Source organism: Puntigrus tetrazona, chromosome 4 (assembly GCF_018831695.1).
Source record: "Puntigrus tetrazona isolate hp1 chromosome 4, ASM1883169v1, whole genome shotgun sequence".
Lineage (NCBI taxonomy): Eukaryota > Metazoa > Chordata > Actinopteri > Cypriniformes > Cyprinidae > Puntigrus > Puntigrus tetrazona.
The window spans coordinates 13145147-13162710 of NC_056702.1; the positions used below are offsets into that span (position 1 = coordinate 13145147).

At 39.2% G+C, this 17564-nt stretch overlaps 3 protein-coding genes across 7 annotated transcripts in view; 1 reads left to right on the top strand and 2 right to left on the bottom strand.

Annotated features, from left to right (window-relative positions):
* Positions 1–1507: 1507 nt before the first annotated feature.
* On the bottom strand, positions 1508–5560 carry atp5f1c (ATP synthase F1 subunit gamma). Of its 3 annotated transcripts, XM_043236345.1 has the most exons (10): positions 5432–5560; positions 4976–5010; positions 4683–4814; positions 4393–4597; positions 4139–4282; positions 3990–4054; positions 3037–3192; positions 2808–2904; positions 2535–2553; positions 1508–1647 (listed from the first exon to the last, which is right to left on the bottom strand). In XM_043236345.1, exons 1-9 carry the CDS (start codon positions 5470–5472, stop codon positions 2547–2549), a joined length of 882 nt encoding a protein of 293 aa, XP_043092280.1. In that variant the 5' UTR covers positions 5473–5560; the 3' UTR covers positions 1508–1647; positions 2535–2546. The 3 variants fall into 3 exon arrangements, with proteins under 3 accessions (XP_043092280.1, XP_043092281.1, XP_043092282.1); XM_043236346.1 differs by lacking the exon at positions 2535–2553; XM_043236347.1 differs by lacking the exons at positions 1508–1647; positions 2535–2553 and having other exon boundaries at positions 2804–2904.
* A 29-nt stretch (positions 5561–5589) lies between these two features.
* kin (Kin17 DNA and RNA binding protein) lies at positions 5590–9206 on the top strand. 2 transcript variants are annotated; one of them, XM_043236344.1, is made up of 11 exons: positions 5590–5804; positions 6294–6388; positions 6466–6509; positions 6609–6731; positions 7214–7398; positions 7479–7573; positions 7659–7776; positions 7875–7994; positions 8071–8170; positions 8252–8352; positions 8853–9206. In XM_043236344.1, the coding sequence occupies exons 1-11, from the start codon at positions 5691–5693 to the stop codon at positions 8913–8915; spliced, it is 1158 nt and encodes a 385-aa protein (XP_043092279.1). In that variant the 5' UTR covers positions 5590–5690; the 3' UTR covers positions 8916–9206. The 2 variants fall into 2 exon arrangements, with proteins under 2 accessions (XP_043092279.1, XP_043092278.1); XM_043236343.1 differs by having other exon boundaries at positions 5592–5804; positions 8252–9206.
* Positions 7275–17564, bottom strand: part of itih2 (inter-alpha-trypsin inhibitor heavy chain 2) — an 11703-nt gene continuing 1413 nt past the window's right edge. The window contains exons 4-21 of one of the 2 annotated variants that reach the window (XM_043236342.1): positions 17475–17564; positions 17295–17399; positions 16531–16693; positions 16218–16454; positions 15311–15427; positions 14884–15052; positions 14109–14234; positions 13838–14019; positions 13343–13528; positions 13124–13263; positions 12441–12619; positions 11957–12085; positions 10781–10894; positions 10504–10702; positions 10000–10172; positions 9803–9914; positions 9285–9455; positions 7275–7411 (exon numbers count right to left, since the gene is read on the bottom strand). The exon at positions 17475–17564 is cut by the window's right edge and continues 83 nt beyond it. In XM_043236342.1, the coding sequence (XP_043092277.1) occupies positions 9308–9455; positions 9803–9914; positions 10000–10172; positions 10504–10702; positions 10781–10894; positions 11957–12085; positions 12441–12619; positions 13124–13263; positions 13343–13528; positions 13838–14019; positions 14109–14234; positions 14884–15052; positions 15311–15427; positions 16218–16454; positions 16531–16693; positions 17295–17399; positions 17475–17564 (2569 nt within the window). In that variant the 3' untranslated portion in view covers positions 7275–7411; positions 9285–9307. Of the gene's footprint in view, positions 7412–8999; positions 9456–9802; positions 9915–9999; positions 10173–10503; positions 10703–10780; positions 10895–11956; positions 12086–12440; positions 12620–13123; positions 13264–13342; positions 13529–13837; positions 14020–14108; positions 14235–14883; positions 15053–15310; positions 15428–16217; positions 16455–16530; positions 16694–17294; positions 17400–17474 lie in introns of those variants that run through there. The other variant, XM_043236341.1, reaches the window with a different exon arrangement.

Below are 17564 nucleotides of genomic sequence, written 5' to 3' on the forward strand. Positions count from 1 at the left end.
GATAATTAAAGTTTTTCCGAACCTTTTCTTTATATGAACCGACTCACCAAACGATTCTTTTGCGTTGTCAAATGATCCAAGACATAATCACAATTATATTGAAAGCAAATATGAGATTGCAGAGTGAAGTGGTAATTTCTCCAAGTGTATATTACACATTTATATTATTATTTTACTCCAGCACTGGTTTATTGTTTGCTTTGTTTTGCTTTTCTTGCATTTGGATGTGCATTTCTATCTCAGTGTATTTTATTGCTTTCGTATACGTGGCATTAATAATGCTCATAATATGTGGCATATTTTATGGTGACGTGAAAATGACGATATTTGTAGGTCTGCTATGCTGTTTATTACGTGCAATAAGTAAATGATATCAAACAGCGATTACGTTATATTTTTATTTCCCAGATTGTTATAGTAAGAAAGTTTTATCCAAAAAATAATGTGAATAATTTTGTGCATGTTGCACAGGACATCATTAAAATATTTTAGACATTTATGGCAAACGTTATGTTTATATATGTGTGTCTATGACTGCGCTAAGTTTTATGATAGCTTGCAGTGAATACTAGTTTATATTAATGTTTGTTTATATTAAGCTTAAATTAATGTAATGATTTCCTCAGAAAAGACTTCAACACCGTGGAAAGTCTTGTCGAAGGTTTACGTTTACATTAGCGAATGTCAAAAAAAATAGTTTTTGACTCTAAAAAGTCTTCTCAAAGTCAAACCATGTCCTTATATTCCTATTAAAACATAGATGGAATGCTATAAATGCGATTTCTTTTTTTAGCTAAAAACGTCTGATTGGCGACCGCGCACTGGATGTTTACTTATATACTTTAATAAGAAGAAATCAAATGCATAATGAACTCTGAAAGCCACAACAACGGTTGGGTACGTTGAGGCGCATCAGTTCTCAGATGATAACCATCAGAATCTGAGCTCCAGTGGCAGCTGATTAAATAATGTATGAGTGACCCATATGGTCAAACTTTCTACTTGTCCATTACTTTAATAGATCAGACCCTCTTCTGCAATCAGTGACCCCCAAATTCACCCTTTCATGGATCCAGACACCCAACACCGCAGCCCGATCATTTAATCTGATACTGTGGTGGCTGGCCGGGCTTGGGTTTCAAATGGATAACAAGGAGGCTAAACTTGTTTTGATTGGCAATTATAAAGAAGGAACAATAAGGACGCCGTTAAGTCAATTGGGTTTATCAGTAATCAGTTCAGAGTAACTTAATACCGTTTTAAGCAAAATACGTAAACGCCAGAGAGGCTTTATTGGAAGGATTGACCTTGCGTTCTGTTTTGGCAGACGTCTTCTCTTCAAATGCTCCGTGTATTGATAACCTCCGAGCGTAGCCGAGCCCGCGGCTTCAAAGAAGAGTTCAGGAGCTTTAATTCCGACGGAAAACAAGCATGAGACGCATTTATTTTTTCAAGAGCACATCAAAGCCGATTAGGACACACGCGCTAGAACTCAAAATGGACGGCGTTTCTCTGTAAGAGGTTTATTTTGTCTGATAATTGTACAAACAGAAGCACGTATACATTTATGAATTCTACACCGGGTGACGGAAACCGGAGAGCACGCGAGCCAGAACCGCTCCGAACGTCCACGGGGCTCCTCTTTATCTGTAACGGCAAAAGAAATACGGTTAGTGCATTGTATCACGATAAATCAATAAAAGCAGTTAAAACGTTAAACATTTATTCATCAACCGTTATAGGGAGTCTATGGAAGCCCATTTCTGACACCGAATTAAAAGATAAAACTTAAAAAAAAAGGTTAATGGGATACGTCTCACGAAACCAAATTCACAATTGCAAGTTACGAAGTCCAGTTTTGAGGGGAAGAAAAATATGTAAAAAAAAAGAAGATATACTCAGAATTGTGACTTCGTAATTCGCCAGTTGCGGGAAAAAAAATAGGCAGGACTGTGAGATAAAAGGTCGCAATAACTTTTTATTTTTTTTAATAAATTTAGCGGCAGAAATGGGCTTCCGTAGCATTTTCTAGTTTAATTTTGTCTGCGGGGCGTATTTAGGGTTTTTGCCCAAGAGCGCCCTCTGGCCTTGGGATAGAGATTTACTGCCGATCACAGAAACATGCTTCGTAGTTTTTGCCTAATATCGTAGCGATTTATCGCATAGGCGTCATGTTTAACGAGCTCCGCCTACTGGCAACGTGCGAAATTGCGATTTTTATTCAGCCTTTCTGCTGTTTTCTTAGCATTGGTCTGGTTGTGACAAACATTCGTGTGAACATGGACATTGGACATTATTCAAGTCCAAGGCTAGAAACAGTGTATATATATTTCATTTATACTTGCATGTATAGAATCAACTTATGCAGCTTTTACTAATAGCTCGTGGAAGCTGACTTTTCTATTTCGACCAAACCCAATACGAACCACCACATGCAGCAAAACACACTTAAAAGCAAGTACACTAAAACGCCCCGTCAATGCTATTTCCCTACAAGCACACAATATATTTTACAGACAGTTGCGGGACGTTACCTCGGTCACGCTTCAGTTTCTGTGAACGGTGAATGCATGCAAATTATTGAAGGTCAGTGAGGGAAAGATGGAAATAAGGTTAATGTGGGTTAATGAATTAATGGTGTGAAAACAACACAAATTAGATTCAATTAAAAGTAATATAAACATGCTGTGAATCTAACAGTACGGAGCATTTGAAAACCATAACCCAATAAAATGAATGAATGAATGAATGAGGAAGACAGGTGGCATGCATGGGTTATTATGAGGGTAAAAGGAAATACATCTTACAGAGCAGCGGCTCCAGAAATGATCTCAATGAGCTCCTTAGTGATGACGGCCTGGCGGGTTCGGTTGAAGGTCAGAGTCAGCTTGTCAATCATCTCAGCTGATAGGGGGAAAAATAAATACATATTATGATAGAGAATTTAAGCATTAGTAACGACCACACTTTAGCGAGGAACACGGGAAACCGGCCAGCTTTCAAACCGAAAGGAAGATTTCGTATAGGCCGACTCACAAGCGTTCTTGCTGGCGCTGTCCATAGCGGTCATCCTGGCGCTCTGCTCACTGGTGGTGGACTCCTTCATGCCGAAGTAGATGATGTTGACCAGAGCAAACTCCTGATAGTTCCTCAGCACGTCGGCGTCGATGTCGTCGTAGACGCCCATGTTTTCTGAACCGAACGCACGACAAATGAACCAGTGCCAGTGTCACTTGATCAAGCAAATATATAGTCAAACTCGGCACAATAAAGACAACAAAACAGGAAATGATCAAATAAGGCTGTAATGATAATAGCAATGTACTGTTTTATTGGGATTACTTTCCTAAAACTGCATCAGTATTTTTTTGAATGCACTGATGTCTAAATGCTGTGATATGTACACACATGTATATATATGCATGCACATGTTGTTGTTAATATTATTATTATTATTATTATTTTATACGTCAGCCTAAAATGGTGCCTTGGAATGTTTTAATGTATTAATTGCATAAAATACATATTTTAAAGGCTACAAGTGATCTTTGTGCAATTGCTGCTACATATGCATCTTATAATCTACAGTAAAAAAAAAATATATATATATATATATATATATATATATATATATATATATATATATATATATATATATATATATATATATATATATTTTTTTTTTTTTTTTTTTTTTTTTTTTTTTTTATTGCCATTTATAAGGTGACACAAATGCATTATTTCATGCACAGATTACATGAAGCATGTTGAATGATCTAAAGGGGAAAAATCTAGTTCCAAACGTAACACCATTTAATAAAAATCAACAACAACAACATTGCCCGATAAGCAACAACATAATACACCGTTCATCCCTACATGTACTCCCGCTCACAAACAGGCTGGGCCCTCCGACACGTTTAACGTCACATAGTTTCATCTGTAATCCAATTATTATGTTGGCTTCCAGAACAACAATGAAACAATACCTGAGCCTGCAACGGTGTCCATCGAAAACAGAGGTTTCTCATCCGTCTTATACGAAATCACAGACCTGAAAGAGACACAAATCAGCATCAAAAGCAATAAATGAAAAAAATATATATTTTCGGTATATAATGTTTATTGCGCGCCAAACCTAAATCTGTTGTATATGATGGAGCCCTGGTCGAACTCGTAGCCGGAGTTCAGAAGCTCTGTGGCGATGATGGAAGCGTCGGTGAAAGTGGGAGGTTTGCGGCCCACCTCCTTACAGTTCATCAGGATGTGATTGCCGTGGGTCCTGACGGTTTACAGAAGCAGAGGAAGAGCCTCAAGCGGAGAACAATCGCTTAGGACATTAACTGAATGAGAACAACGGAGACGAAAACGAGAAAGGGAGAAAACGGCTACCTGTACAGCAGACCTCGGAGCTTGTCACCCACGTTGACAACCATGACCTCTTTGCCGGAACCAGCGAGCTTGGCGATCTCGTTCTTTATGGTTTTGGCCACGCTGCTGTGGATGGCGCCGCAGAGGCCGCGGTCAGAAGACACGCCGATGATCAAGTGCTTGTTCTTGTCTTCTGGAGCCTTGATCTCAGCCTTCTCGTAGAGGGCTGAAATACAAAAAGACACGCCAAAAATAACATTACCACATTAGAATATTTGTGCAATGCAAAGTGCATTGAATATGCTGCGTACCCATGGCACCGGTGCCGTAGACCCGGGCGGGCTTCAGGGATCTCTCGGCTCTGGAATACTTTGCCGCGGCCACCATCTTCATGGACTTGGTGATCTTCTGGATGTTCTTGATGGACTTCAACCGAATGGTGACTGGCAGAAAAAAAAAAACAACAGTCAGAAACTTCATAAACCGTCTGATAGATATACTACCAATCACCAAACATTAACCAGATACAAATAATATTAACTATAACAAAAACCTCCATTAATGCCAGTTGACCTTTTATGAAGCAAAAGGAAACTTTACTTACTGTCCTTCAAGGTAGCCATGCTCCTGACCTGCCCACTGCAAGAGACGTTTTTATAGAAGTTAAGCTCGTCCACAAATACATGCAATATAATAACTCTAAGGTCAACGATGCATTAATAAATATGACAGTCAGCAGCTGAAGTTAACCCACACCGCCGTTTACGGCATTGGACGACAAAACATAACGGTTTAAATGCGAACGCTCGGGAACACAATTAGCTTGAATATGCGGAGTTAGCATAGCATTGTTGTTAAATAACCTAAATAAACGTTGAAACGTCAAGCCGCGCGCTGTCATACGCTTAAGCACACTGCGGCCTAAAGTGCAGCGCGTCCTTGCGCCAACTAATCCGCGTTTCATTGATCGACTGACGCAAAATAACTCCGCAACTCATAAACGCACATCTAACGCATATTTCTAGGATACTGTGTATTCTACAAATCAATAAATTCGTACCATTGTGGGAGGAACACCGCCGCGCTAGTCCTGGCGAACATGTTCACTTCAACGAAGGTCAGAGCAGCCGGTCTGCGCAGGCGCAAATAAAGCGCAGATAGAAGCGCTCGTCATAATCTCGCGATAGCAGAGGTGCACAGAGATCAGTGACGAAACGCGCACGTTCTCAAAGCGAGGATTCGCGTCACGACGGAAGGAAGAGGCGCTGGAGCTGTTATTATTTTTTCGCGATATCTTGAATTTTTTTTGACCGATTAAAATGGGGAAAGCCGATTTTCTGAGTCCTAAAGCGATTGGAAACAGAATTAAAGCCAAAGGCCTTCAGAAGCTGCGCTGGTATTGTCAGATGTGTCAGAAACAGTGTAGAGATGAAGTAAGTTTATGTAAACGCGTGTCTTATTCTTATTAACACGTGTTTTTAGGTTTGAATACTTAGTCTGTATTATTTTTGTTTAGCACATATATATATATATATATATATATATATATATATATATATATATATATATATATATATATATATATATATGCTCATATACCTAAACAGCATTTTTGTATATATTAGGCCATGTTACAAAACTTTTGCTGCCTTTCTAGATGGCATGTTTAATTATAATATGTAATATGTACATTTAAAACTCAGAAAGCTAGCAAAGCCATAGATTGTCTTAAAAGCAAGTGACCTCCCTATGTAGTCAGCATATGCCATAGGCAGTGACTGTGTCGGGTATCATTGTCTTATTTGAGTTAAAACCTAGTAAGACAGCTTTGAGGGCAACACGTGAACACTGGGCCTACCTGGATATGATTTTGAGCAATATAGATTGTGTATGAAAATCAGACTGATCTGTCTTTATTCCAGAACGGGTTTAAATGTCACTGCATGTCCGAGTCTCATCAGAGACAGCTGCTGTTAGCTTCGGAGAACCCTTACCAGTTCCTGAACTACTTCTCAGAGTAAGTCAAGCACACACAGTTCATCCACATCCTTCCATCGATCCGGCTCCATTTGATTTGAGATTCTGATTTTATAGGGAGTTCAAAAGTGACTTCTTAGAGCTGCTCCGAAGACGTTTTGGTAAGCCGTTGCTGTTTTTATTTATTAATCGGTATTAAATTAATTGATAAAAAATGTTTTATTATTGTAGGCTAAGGCGGTCTGTGTTTGTTTTTGCAGGGACTAAGCGGGTTCACAATAACATCGTGTATAACGAGTACATCAGTCATCGGGAACATGTTCACATGAACTCTACTCAGTGGGAGACTCTCACCGACTTCACCAAATGGCTTGGGAGAGAAGGCAAGCGTCCTATACGTTTTATTGAACTAAAACCCCAGATGTGCACGACATACAGTACCATTCAAAATTTTTGAAGTCGGTAGGATTTATTTTTTATTTACTTTCAGTTAGCAAGGATGCATGAGTGAAAATTGATCAAAAGTGATGCATAATATATTTATTTTTTCAGAAAGTGTATATTAAAATATTTATTTTTATATATAAATTCAATAAAATAAATGTATACATGTAAATGTTTGTTTTTATATATATAGATTAATCGTAATTGTTTAAAGCACTAAAAATAATAATTTAATATTTATATTAATATTAAGTATCATTTTCAACAAAAATAAGAAATGTTTCAAATCAGCATATCGGAATTGTTTCTGGAGGACATTACAACTTAATACTGCAATATAAACTATTTATTTGAATAAACACAGCAACATTTTTCAGAAACGCTATATTTTTGATCGGATAAATGCGCTCTTGATGAACAGGTTATTGCAAAGTGGATGAGACGCCCAAAGGCTGGTACATCCAGTACATTGATCGCGATCCGGAGACGATCCGCAAGCAGGAAGAGCAAGAGAGGAAGAAGAAACAGGATCTGGATGATGAAGAACGCAGCGCCAAATTCATCGAAGATCAGGTCCGCCGTGGCAGAGAGGGCAAGGAGCCAGAGGTGCGTTTGTGTCCTGAAAAAAAAAAAGTGTTTTCTTTCGTTTCTCTCGTTCACAATATCATCGTCCTGTGCATCTACAGGAAGAACCCGTTTTCACAGAACTGAAGCGAATGAATGAAGACGAGAAAGTAGCTTTTAATTTAGACATTGCTTCAGCGGGGCCGTCTAAAACGAGGTATAACCAGCCTAGAAGTCTCTTAAAGCGATACGGCTGTCGCTCGGTGGGGGGTGACGATAACCGTCTTGTTTTATTTCCACAGCTCCATTTTAGGTCCCAGCGCCCTTAAAGCCCCAGCGTCTGCAAAAAGAAAAGAGCCTTCCCACAGCGGAGACTCCAAGGACAAGAAAAAGAAATCGGCTCTGGATGAGATAATGGAGGCACGTTCTTTATTAGCGTTTTTTTTCCATAGTCATTGCATTCAAACAGTTTTGTTGCACATTTATCGGTTTATGACTCAACCCGAACTGTCTTCCAGATGGAGGAGCAGAAGAGGAAATCGGTGAGGTCAGATAACTGGATACAAGCAAACATCGTAGTGAAGGTGGTCACTAAGAAACTGGGAGAGAAGTACTACAAGAAGAAAGCAGTCATCCGGGTGAATACAGGCTCTCGCCGATCGCTCTGAGCGATTTAGAAGCTTCCTACGGTGATAATGTGTGTGATTTTTACAGGAGGTGCAGGATAAATACACAGCCGTGGTGAAGATGATCGACTCTGGAGACAAACTCAAACTGGACCAGAGCCACGTGGAGACGGTCATTCCAGCTCCTGGTATTGTTTCACGATCGTTTCGACACGAGGCGAGGATTCTCGAAGGAATTCTCAATCTAATCTCGTTCTGTTTTTTTTAAGGCAAGCGGGTTTTGATCGTGAACGGTCAATATAAAGACACGGAGGCCGTCCTGGAGGGCATTAACGAGCACAGATTCTCTGCCACGCTCACGTTAGACTCGGTGAGGTCACTCTGGAAAAAAAATCTGCACGATGTTAAAAAGATGGCTCCGGTGCATTGCGCCGTGAAATCAGAATATGGTTTTGGAGCTTGTAGTGAATTTCTGTTAGCTTTCGAGTCATCTGTAGGCTGGTCCAGCCTCTTTTTTTTGTTTGTTTTAAAGTGGTAGTACACCCAAAACTGAAACTGTTCATCTTCTGAACATAAATTAAGATATTTCTGATGAAATCCGGGAGCTTTCTGACCCTGCGCAGGCAGCAATGAAGGTCCATAATGGTAATACGGACATTGGTAAAATAGTCAAAGGTCGTTTTTTTGTCTTTTTGGGTCTCTGCATCGAGGACGCCATCAGCTGATGCGTTTCTAATCAAATTGTATTTCAAATAAATGCCATTTCTGTTTGAATTAAATGTTTTGCTTTCTGCTGAACTGTTAAGCAGCACGGATGTTCTCCAGGTTTCGGAGCCACTCGTCTAAAGCGTTTCTTTTCTCTCGGTTTAGGGTCGGATGAAAGGAAAGACGGTGGAGGGGATCGCGTACGAGGACTTCTCTAAACTGGCTTGACGTTCTTTCTCCTTCACCGCTTGGCCTCTACTGTGTCAGAGTGCATAATAAAGACTCTTAAATGACCTGATTTACGCGTCGGAAGAAATTGACCAATGGGTTTTTATTGCGCCGTTGGGGGAGGGGTCTGATTTAATCAAGCAAACTCTCAATTAAACGTTGCACGGCAAACGCTCAGAAAGTCAAAAGTCTTATACATCAATTAGATTTTTGATTGTGATTCCAGTTTTCCTATGTTTTGTATATATTTTCTTGTTGTATTAAAAACCTTTTTTTTTTTTTTAAAGCTGGCATGTTTCGTTTTTCTTCAATTCTAATTCCTTGTATAAAATAACGGATTCCCGCTGATCTTTTAGCGAGTATCCTAACCTAGCCGCCGCGCGCTCGTTATCTCAGACGGAGGTCAGGAAGCTGTCCAGCCGAGGCAGGATGTAGCTGGTGTAACTGCCATCAATGAGGCCTTTCCCACTGTTATGGATAAACCAGCAGTAGACGTCTGAACCTCGTTTCTTGTCACGTCTGTAGTCCTTCTGCCACCCCCTGATCGATATACAAATATTGCAAAATTTAATAATAGGACTTCAATGCCAATAGAGCACAAGTTGAATTGGTTGGATCTAAACAAGTCTTTAGTATTAATGTTTTATACATTTTCTGTTTTTCAGTCAAGCAGGTTTTAACATGTCTGAAAGGAATATTTATAGATCTAATTTTACAATGCATTAAACATTACAGGTGTCTTTACGAGTTAAAATGTCTTGTAAATCTTAATTATAGTGTTTTGCACAGTTGCACAGTGATCGTTATGTTTCGAAAATAGAATTGACCTTAAAAAAACCCGATGGGATGAGATTTTTTTTAAAAACGTGATTTGTATGCGATGGTACCTGGTGACGGCTAATTTGTTGCCTTTCACCTCCATTGTGGCCTCTTTCTTCTTCGGATCTGCTCCATCGTGCACGTCGTACACCTTTACGTTTGGTTCTCGCGCAAACTGACCTGTTACGAAATGCGAAAGCCGTTTTGCGCGCAGTTAAGAATGGGTTCAAGTCGTTTGTAAATGCAAATGTTAAAAGTGGCTTACCGATGAGGCCGTGAACCTGCGCGGAGTATTTGTTGTCGTTAGACATGTAGATGCCCAGGAAGTCCACCTGCACGGGATGCTTCTTCCAAACCCGATGCAAAAGCACCATCGCTGAAATCCTCCCGTTGATTGTTACGGTAACATGTTGCTCTTTCACTATAGTGATCTTCATCCTGAAAAGCGTGAGTTTTGCATTTACAAGAATTAAAATAAAGCACGCATTAGATAAAGCTTGAAGCTTTAATTTGCTTCGGTCTCATAAAATTAAAGGATTGTTCCACCAAAAAGGAGACAAATTGTTGCATAAAAGTATTCTCGTAGCTTCATAACATTGCGGTTGAACCACTGATGGAAGATTTTAGATTTTTAGATTTTACGTCTTAAATTGCCTTCTGAAGATGAACGAAACCTTTATGTATTAATGTAATTATTGACAGAATTTTATTTTTTGGGGCGAATTATCTCTTCAAATTACTGTTTCCCATATAAGTTTGTTTTTGATACCTGTTAAGCACCAGCTCAGCCGTGGCTCCCCAAGAGAAGGAGTGACTGTTCCTTCCTTCCCTCAGTTCGATTCTGTCGGTTCCTACTATAACCTGCGCCCCGTCTTTTTTAGAGTATATGGAGATGGTGCCGAAATACGTGTTTAATTTATTGTTCTTCATCTTCTTAGACCCGACCAACTGACCGTTGATTGTGACTCCTGGACAGGGAAAAATAAAATAACATTTGCTTTGATATTACCTCGTTATTTTTCGAGCGGCGGAAGACATCAAGTTACCTGTTCCGGGATCTGAAATCAGGTTCAGGATGTGTCCAGGCTTGGAGTCGATGTTGAAGCAGACGTCCATGTTGTTTTTGGGTAAATGGACGATGAAGTGGGGATCGTTGTCCACTGCAAGAACATCAAAAAGCATGAAGGACATTCATTATTTCACTCATCTGCGCTAGACTTGCATGTTTTTAATAAAAAATTCTCTCTGTGATATTGGTAAATGTGTGTTAATATTTAGTCTAGAACTGCCGTAATGATCCTGTTTACACCTATGCATTTACTTCTGATTTCTCTAAACATGGGGACAGAAGTAAAAAATGCATTTGAAAGTTATTTTACTAGTGAAAATGTATCCGATTACGTAACTCATGTCGCTAATGCTAGTGTCAAGTCTTTGGGCTAGTTTTGTTTGTCCCACGTGCTTCATTTAGTCAATTACTTATACGTGTGTATAAGTTCAGTTTGTGTGGTTATTTTCCGATGTGCTTAAATAAGAAACCGAATCTTGTTGCGTTCGTACTGAATCGGGATTTGAAAGTGAACTCAAATCTCCGTGGTTCACGTCAGTCGCTAAACGTAACCACGCCCACTTGGAAATTTTTGGGCGTTCACATTCAAATAGAATTTCACGTAAACTATTTTCAGACTAAAGCTCTTTAAGATCCGAATTTCCTTTTTTTTTTGTATTCTTCATCCAAGCGCAAAAAAATCGAACCTGATCTGAACCTTTTGATGAACGGACGAAAGTTGCAGAGGCAGTGCACTGCAAAAAATAGCTTATATTTTTTTGGTGTGCGTGTTTATTTGAATGAATTTTAATATATTTAATAAATTATAAAATCAAGAGTAAAAGTTATAGGCTTGTTTTTGTTAGTCAAAATTAGGTACGCTTTTGAATGAAACGAGCAAAGAAAAAGCTAGTCAGTTAATACTATAAATTTTTATAGTAAATAAAAATCTTCTTGATTTAAGAACTTCTATTTTGCATGGAATTTTCTGTTTTTAGCGTGTAAAAAAAAAAAAAAAAAAAAAAAAAAAAATATATATATATATATATATATATATATATATATATATATATATATATATATATAAATAAATATGGATGAAAACTTTGGACGTTGTGTGCAATGATCTTAAGCGTGACAACACCCCAATTAATATTTGACTTTGCTGCATTACCAGAAATGATGTGGTCAGGAATAGGTCTAACTACTTGTCCAGGAGTTGGAGCAGCTGTAGGCAGGACCCACGGAGGATTGGAATAGACCATCTGTTGTACCGGCGGCCGTCCACTTAAGGGAGCAGTGGCTAAGAAAGAAATACAAAAAAATTATTGTAACACCTATAATAACTACATAGCTAAAACAAAATAATTTTAAATGCACCCAAACGTAATTGTTTTTCTTCATTTGCTGACCCAAGCTAAATGTAACAACCCGCGATTGGTTGTTTGACACGTCAGTCAAAAGGCGGGCTTTGGCCAATGAAAACCCGCCATATATTTCAGACCTTCATCCCTCAGTTCGGCTGAGACTAGGTAGCTATTTACATCCGTACTATAAAAGAAACTACTACACTCTTCAAAACTAGGAGGATGAATGCATTTTCAGTTTGGGTGAACTATATTTAATCCAGCTTTTTGATAACCATTTGGAGCCGGTACCTGAGCAGCAGCCGTGTTTCGAGTCTTTAGGCGAGTCTGCGATCAGTCGTTCTGGCCTGCCCTGGTCCTCGCCCTCCACCAGCATGGCGGTGAGGGGGGTCACGAACTGATGCTCCACAGCCAGCGCCACGATCCTCTGGGTGATCCTACGCTTCTTACTTGCGGTAGGAGCTAGGGAGCTAATCCATTAATGAGAAACGCAAGATGTTCATGTGGCCTCGTGTAGCTGTAAATACGCCAACTTCTGGCTTTTTGCAAATCAGATAGGACTAGCAGACAAACGTAGTGAATTTTAATAAAGAATGGTGAACAATAATGAAGCATTTTTTGCTTTGTTACTGAAGCTATAGCACATTCTTGAATTCTTCAATGAACCTCATGGAGTGATTCGTTCACAACGGCGCTGAATGATTCGTTTGCAAATTGAACTGATCCATTCAAATCTGTTCTCGAATCAACAAATCACTGATTCAATTCAAATCTCAAGATGAGCTAAGAACCAAGAGATCCTTGGAGCTGACAAGGCATTCTTTACATTTAAATTTTGGTCCAGTTTTTTGGTTTTCGTTCACAAATGCATCCCCGTTTAAAATGAATCTTCTAAAAGTTTATTTGATCAGCTATCAGCCTCAAATCCAGCAAAACCGCTGCTGACGTGAACACAGGGTTGTTTTTTCTCTCACCGTTCGGCCATTAGCTGATTGACAGTTATGTAAGCCCACATCTGCCGAGCGAAGCCGGTGAACGAATGTGAATGCGTGCCGAGCACAGAATCCAACTCCCCGATATCTGCCTCCGTCTGAATGTTCAGGTCCATGTTGGCCTAGAGAAGCAAAACGACTACTGTTAAAAGTTACTGAATTTTTCGATCTGAACAGAGACGAAGGTGACGTGGGGCTCACAGCGGAGGCTGTGGTGAAGCTTTGCAGCGTCGTGAGGTCTGACGGTTGCAGTTTTCCAGCCACTATCAGCTCGGAGCCGCTGAAGAACTTGTCGAAGCGATTCTGAGTCACATTGTTCGCGGTGTTCTCGGGAAAATGAATGGTGATGGACCTCAGGAGGGGAGAGGAGACCTGACTGTAGAACGTCTGGAGAGAGAAGAAGTTTTTGAGTTTCATCCAATTCATCTCAGATGTTTCTCATAAGATTACAGAGGAAAAAATAACAATAAAACACACATCTAAGAGTTTATTTGCAGAAACAGATAACTGTTATTTCCAAAAATCATGTTTTTTTTTATTATGTTATGTTTTATTGTGTTAGTTGTATTTTATTTTACTTTTTTTACACACATAAAAAACAGGCGATCATCTAAAAGGTCCCGTCACTTTTCACAGTTTGTAAGACAGTAAGATGAAGTTGGAAGAGATATGTTTTATTGTGACATGGCACGAAACCTTTAACTGTTCTGCTGCATCGTGATTGGCAAAAATCCTCTGGGCGACGCCCCTGTTGTCCATGGCGATTCGCTCCAGGAAGTCAAAGTCGACGTCAAAGCCAATGCCGAGAGAGAACAGCGAAAACTCCTCCCTCATCACGCGCTTCACGTTCTTCTGAATGGTGCTCAGCTTTATTTCTCCTAAACGAGGCATGAGCGAGAAACTGAGATCGCTGAGGGCTTCAGGACACGAGCGAGGGATGCGTAGTGTGAACGTTAATGAATCTTACCCACGGTCGGGTCTCCATCAGACACCAGAATGATCATAGACACAGAACGAGGGTCGATCAGTCCCTGATTGGATGCTCTTACCAGCATCTGCACTGCTTTCAGTAAAGCCTCGTTGATGTTGGTGCCTGTGGTTAAATATAGGGTCAATGACCAACTATATATATATATATATATAGTTAACACCTTAGCAATGATGTATATTTTGTACAGGCAATTGGAAAGCAATCCTGCCCCTTGTCAGCGGAAATGAATATTAGCTGCTTCGGTCCCGATCGATGACCTATTAAAAGGTGTCTCGTTACCAACGTGTCGCACAGGAAACATTTCACGATGGGTAAAAGCAAAGAGCTCCCTCAAGACCTTCAACAACCTTATTTTTGCAAGACATGCTGGTGGCTTTGGTTACGGAAAGGATACTATCGACTTTTGTACGAAGCAGTAAATAAATTCAATACTTTGTCATTGCAAATACATTTCTGAACGTATTTGTGGATTACTTGTATTGTAGACGACATCCGGTTTATTATCGGTTTTAGAAAACGTTGTGTGCTGCTTACTATTTTGTGAGACCTATGATACTTTTTCCTGGCTTCAGCATTTATTTCAAATAGACATCCAACGATACGCTTTACTACCGTGTAGACGTTACTTTTGAATTGATTGAAAGCCAACGTAAAGACTTTCAGAAAAGATTATTTTAAGCAAATGCTGTTCTCTTTAACTTTCTGTTGATCAAAGAATCTTCGAAATAGTCATCATAGAGACTCTTCTCACCTCCGCTGGGCTTGATGCTTTGGACATACTTTTTAGCTTCATCCACCTGGATGGAGGAAGCCTGGACCAGATCTTCGCTCCAGCAACGGACGTTGTGATTGAAATCTATGATGCTGAAATAGTCGTCCATCGACAGATCGTCCAGAATAGCCTTCATCGCTTCCACCATCTACAACACAGAAAAAGTCCGTTAGGTGTCTCTTGTTGGCTTCTCGAGGTTCAAACTTGGAGGAGCTTTTGTATCGCATCTTCATGAAATCTAACTAAACGCACAAAGAAAGGACATTTTAAAGTTACTTAATGACCACATGATGGCAACAAAATACAGTTCGTCACTGGTTCCACAAGAAGACGCGTCCTTGACTTTTTCACGCTCTGATAGGAGGTGACATTTTTGCACAGGAGTGAGCAGATCTGTGGACCATACCTGTTTCATTTTCAGCCCCCACATGCTTCCGCTCACATCGATGACGAAAACGATGTTTTTGGAGAGAGGAGAGAGATCAGACGGAGCAAAGAACTGAACGAAATGACCGTCAGACACCTGAGTGATAAAAAGAAAATAGTGCATCAGCAATGAAAGGCAATGAAACTGAGAAATGGTTACTGAGAAAAACAATCAATTAAGTTTTTTTTAAATTCTGAGAAAAAAACAAAAACAAAAAAACATAGTCTACTTGAGGAAGTCTGCGGGGTTTTGCAGTTAATTTTGCACTTATTTTGCATCTACGGCATTGAAATGTGAGGCGCGTGCAAATCTACATTCACATTATTTCATTTGATTAATAAAATTAAATAAATTGCATTTTTTTAAAAAAAAAGAAAAATGAGGAAAAACTTTTTTCAGGCAAAATCTGATTTAAAAATATATATTAATGTTATTTTAATTGTTGTGTTTTTTTCCAAGGTTGTTATTTTTGTTTTGTCATTATAATAATTATTATTAATATTATTGTTGTTGTTTTAAATCACAAAAATGCAAAGAGAAACAAAAAAAAGTTGCACTGAGAATTAAACAGCTGCATGATTTTCGAAGGTACACAATAAAAACTATATTAATAATAATATTTATATAAATATATAAATATTTAATATTATACTTTTTTTTTCTGCTGGGTGCCAAATCTACATTTTCTTTTTTAATTTAGTAACACCACGAAATTGCCACAACTTTAAATACAATATGAAAATGGAAAATATAAAGCACAACGTAAAGTAAAGCATAAATGAAAGGCGGTATATATACACACGATACACATAACACAGCCGATTACAGACCCGGTTATAATTGTGTATGTCAGCTGTTAGATGTCAAAGTGAACGTGCACGTGCACCTGAAGCTCTCCAGCATTGCTCTCCCTCTCCACGTCATACTGCACGACAAACACACCATCCACCGCGCTTTCCGTGCAGTTCTCACACTTGCGCTGCTGCTGCAGAGTCGGTTTGAACGCAACGTGGGCTTTGTCTTTCGTGTGGCTGATTTTGGTCGAATCCGCAAACTGCTCTCCCATCGTGTTCGTGGACGTGACGAACCTGATGCCTTTGGGCTCGAAGATATACACGTCCACCTGGAGGAGATACAACCGTCAACGAAAACAAGCAAAGCGCGACAGGTGTGTATGCACTCGTGTGCGTGGAAGTGACCTGCATCAGCGGGACCAGGCGTCCGGGTTGCAGGTGTAGGGTGTGCTGGTAGACGCCCAGCTTCCTCTGCATCATTTCCTGATAGTGCAGCTCAAACTCCACTTTGCTGCCCGGGGGAACGTGCACCTCCGTCCTAAACGTCTCCATTGCTTGAGAGTTAGCCCTGAGAGCCAAAGGATTCTTTGATGAATAAATCAGCGGCATTTAATCAAAATAGAAATCCTAAAATAAAGTAATTAATAAAAAAAAAATACTGTTTTCATTTATAAATAAAATTATATATTTATATATATTTATTTAAAAATACAAAAATGATTTAAAAATTATATATATATATATATATATATATATATATATATATATATATATATATATATATATATACACACACATTTTCTCCTCATTTTAATTATTTTTAATCATTATATAATACTACTGTTATTATAGTTATATAAATAGTTTAAATATGCAGTCTATGTATTATTATAGAGTATATACAGTACATATAAACCCAAATAGTAAGTTTTTATACATCTGCTACCCACATAAGAATAAGAAATCCAGATATATACATATATTGTTAAAGGATTTAAATATGTAGCCTAATGAAAAAAAAAATATATATATATATAAGTAAAACCAAATATAGCTATGAATATATATATACACACATTCAGGTAAGGAATTGCTTTGTCATTATATATATATAAAATGTAAAAATGAGAGCATTTTATGGACAGATGGCTGGATTTGAAAGCAGATACCTGACAATGCCGGCCGCTTTCCCACGAGCCCTTGCCTGAGCGTAAAGGTTTCGTGCCACAGTCTTCTCCTTCACCGAGCCGACGAACGTGATCCCATTGACATTCCTGAAAAGCAGGCGCCTGTCAGACGCGAGCTGGACATGTCTCTGTGTGTGTGTGTGTGCGTGTTGATGCTCTCACATGGTGAAGTTGTTGATGAAGGCTCGTTTGGGGATCTGCACGTTGAAGCCGATGCTCTGGGCGTCCGGGCCCGAGTTGACCACAGAGCTC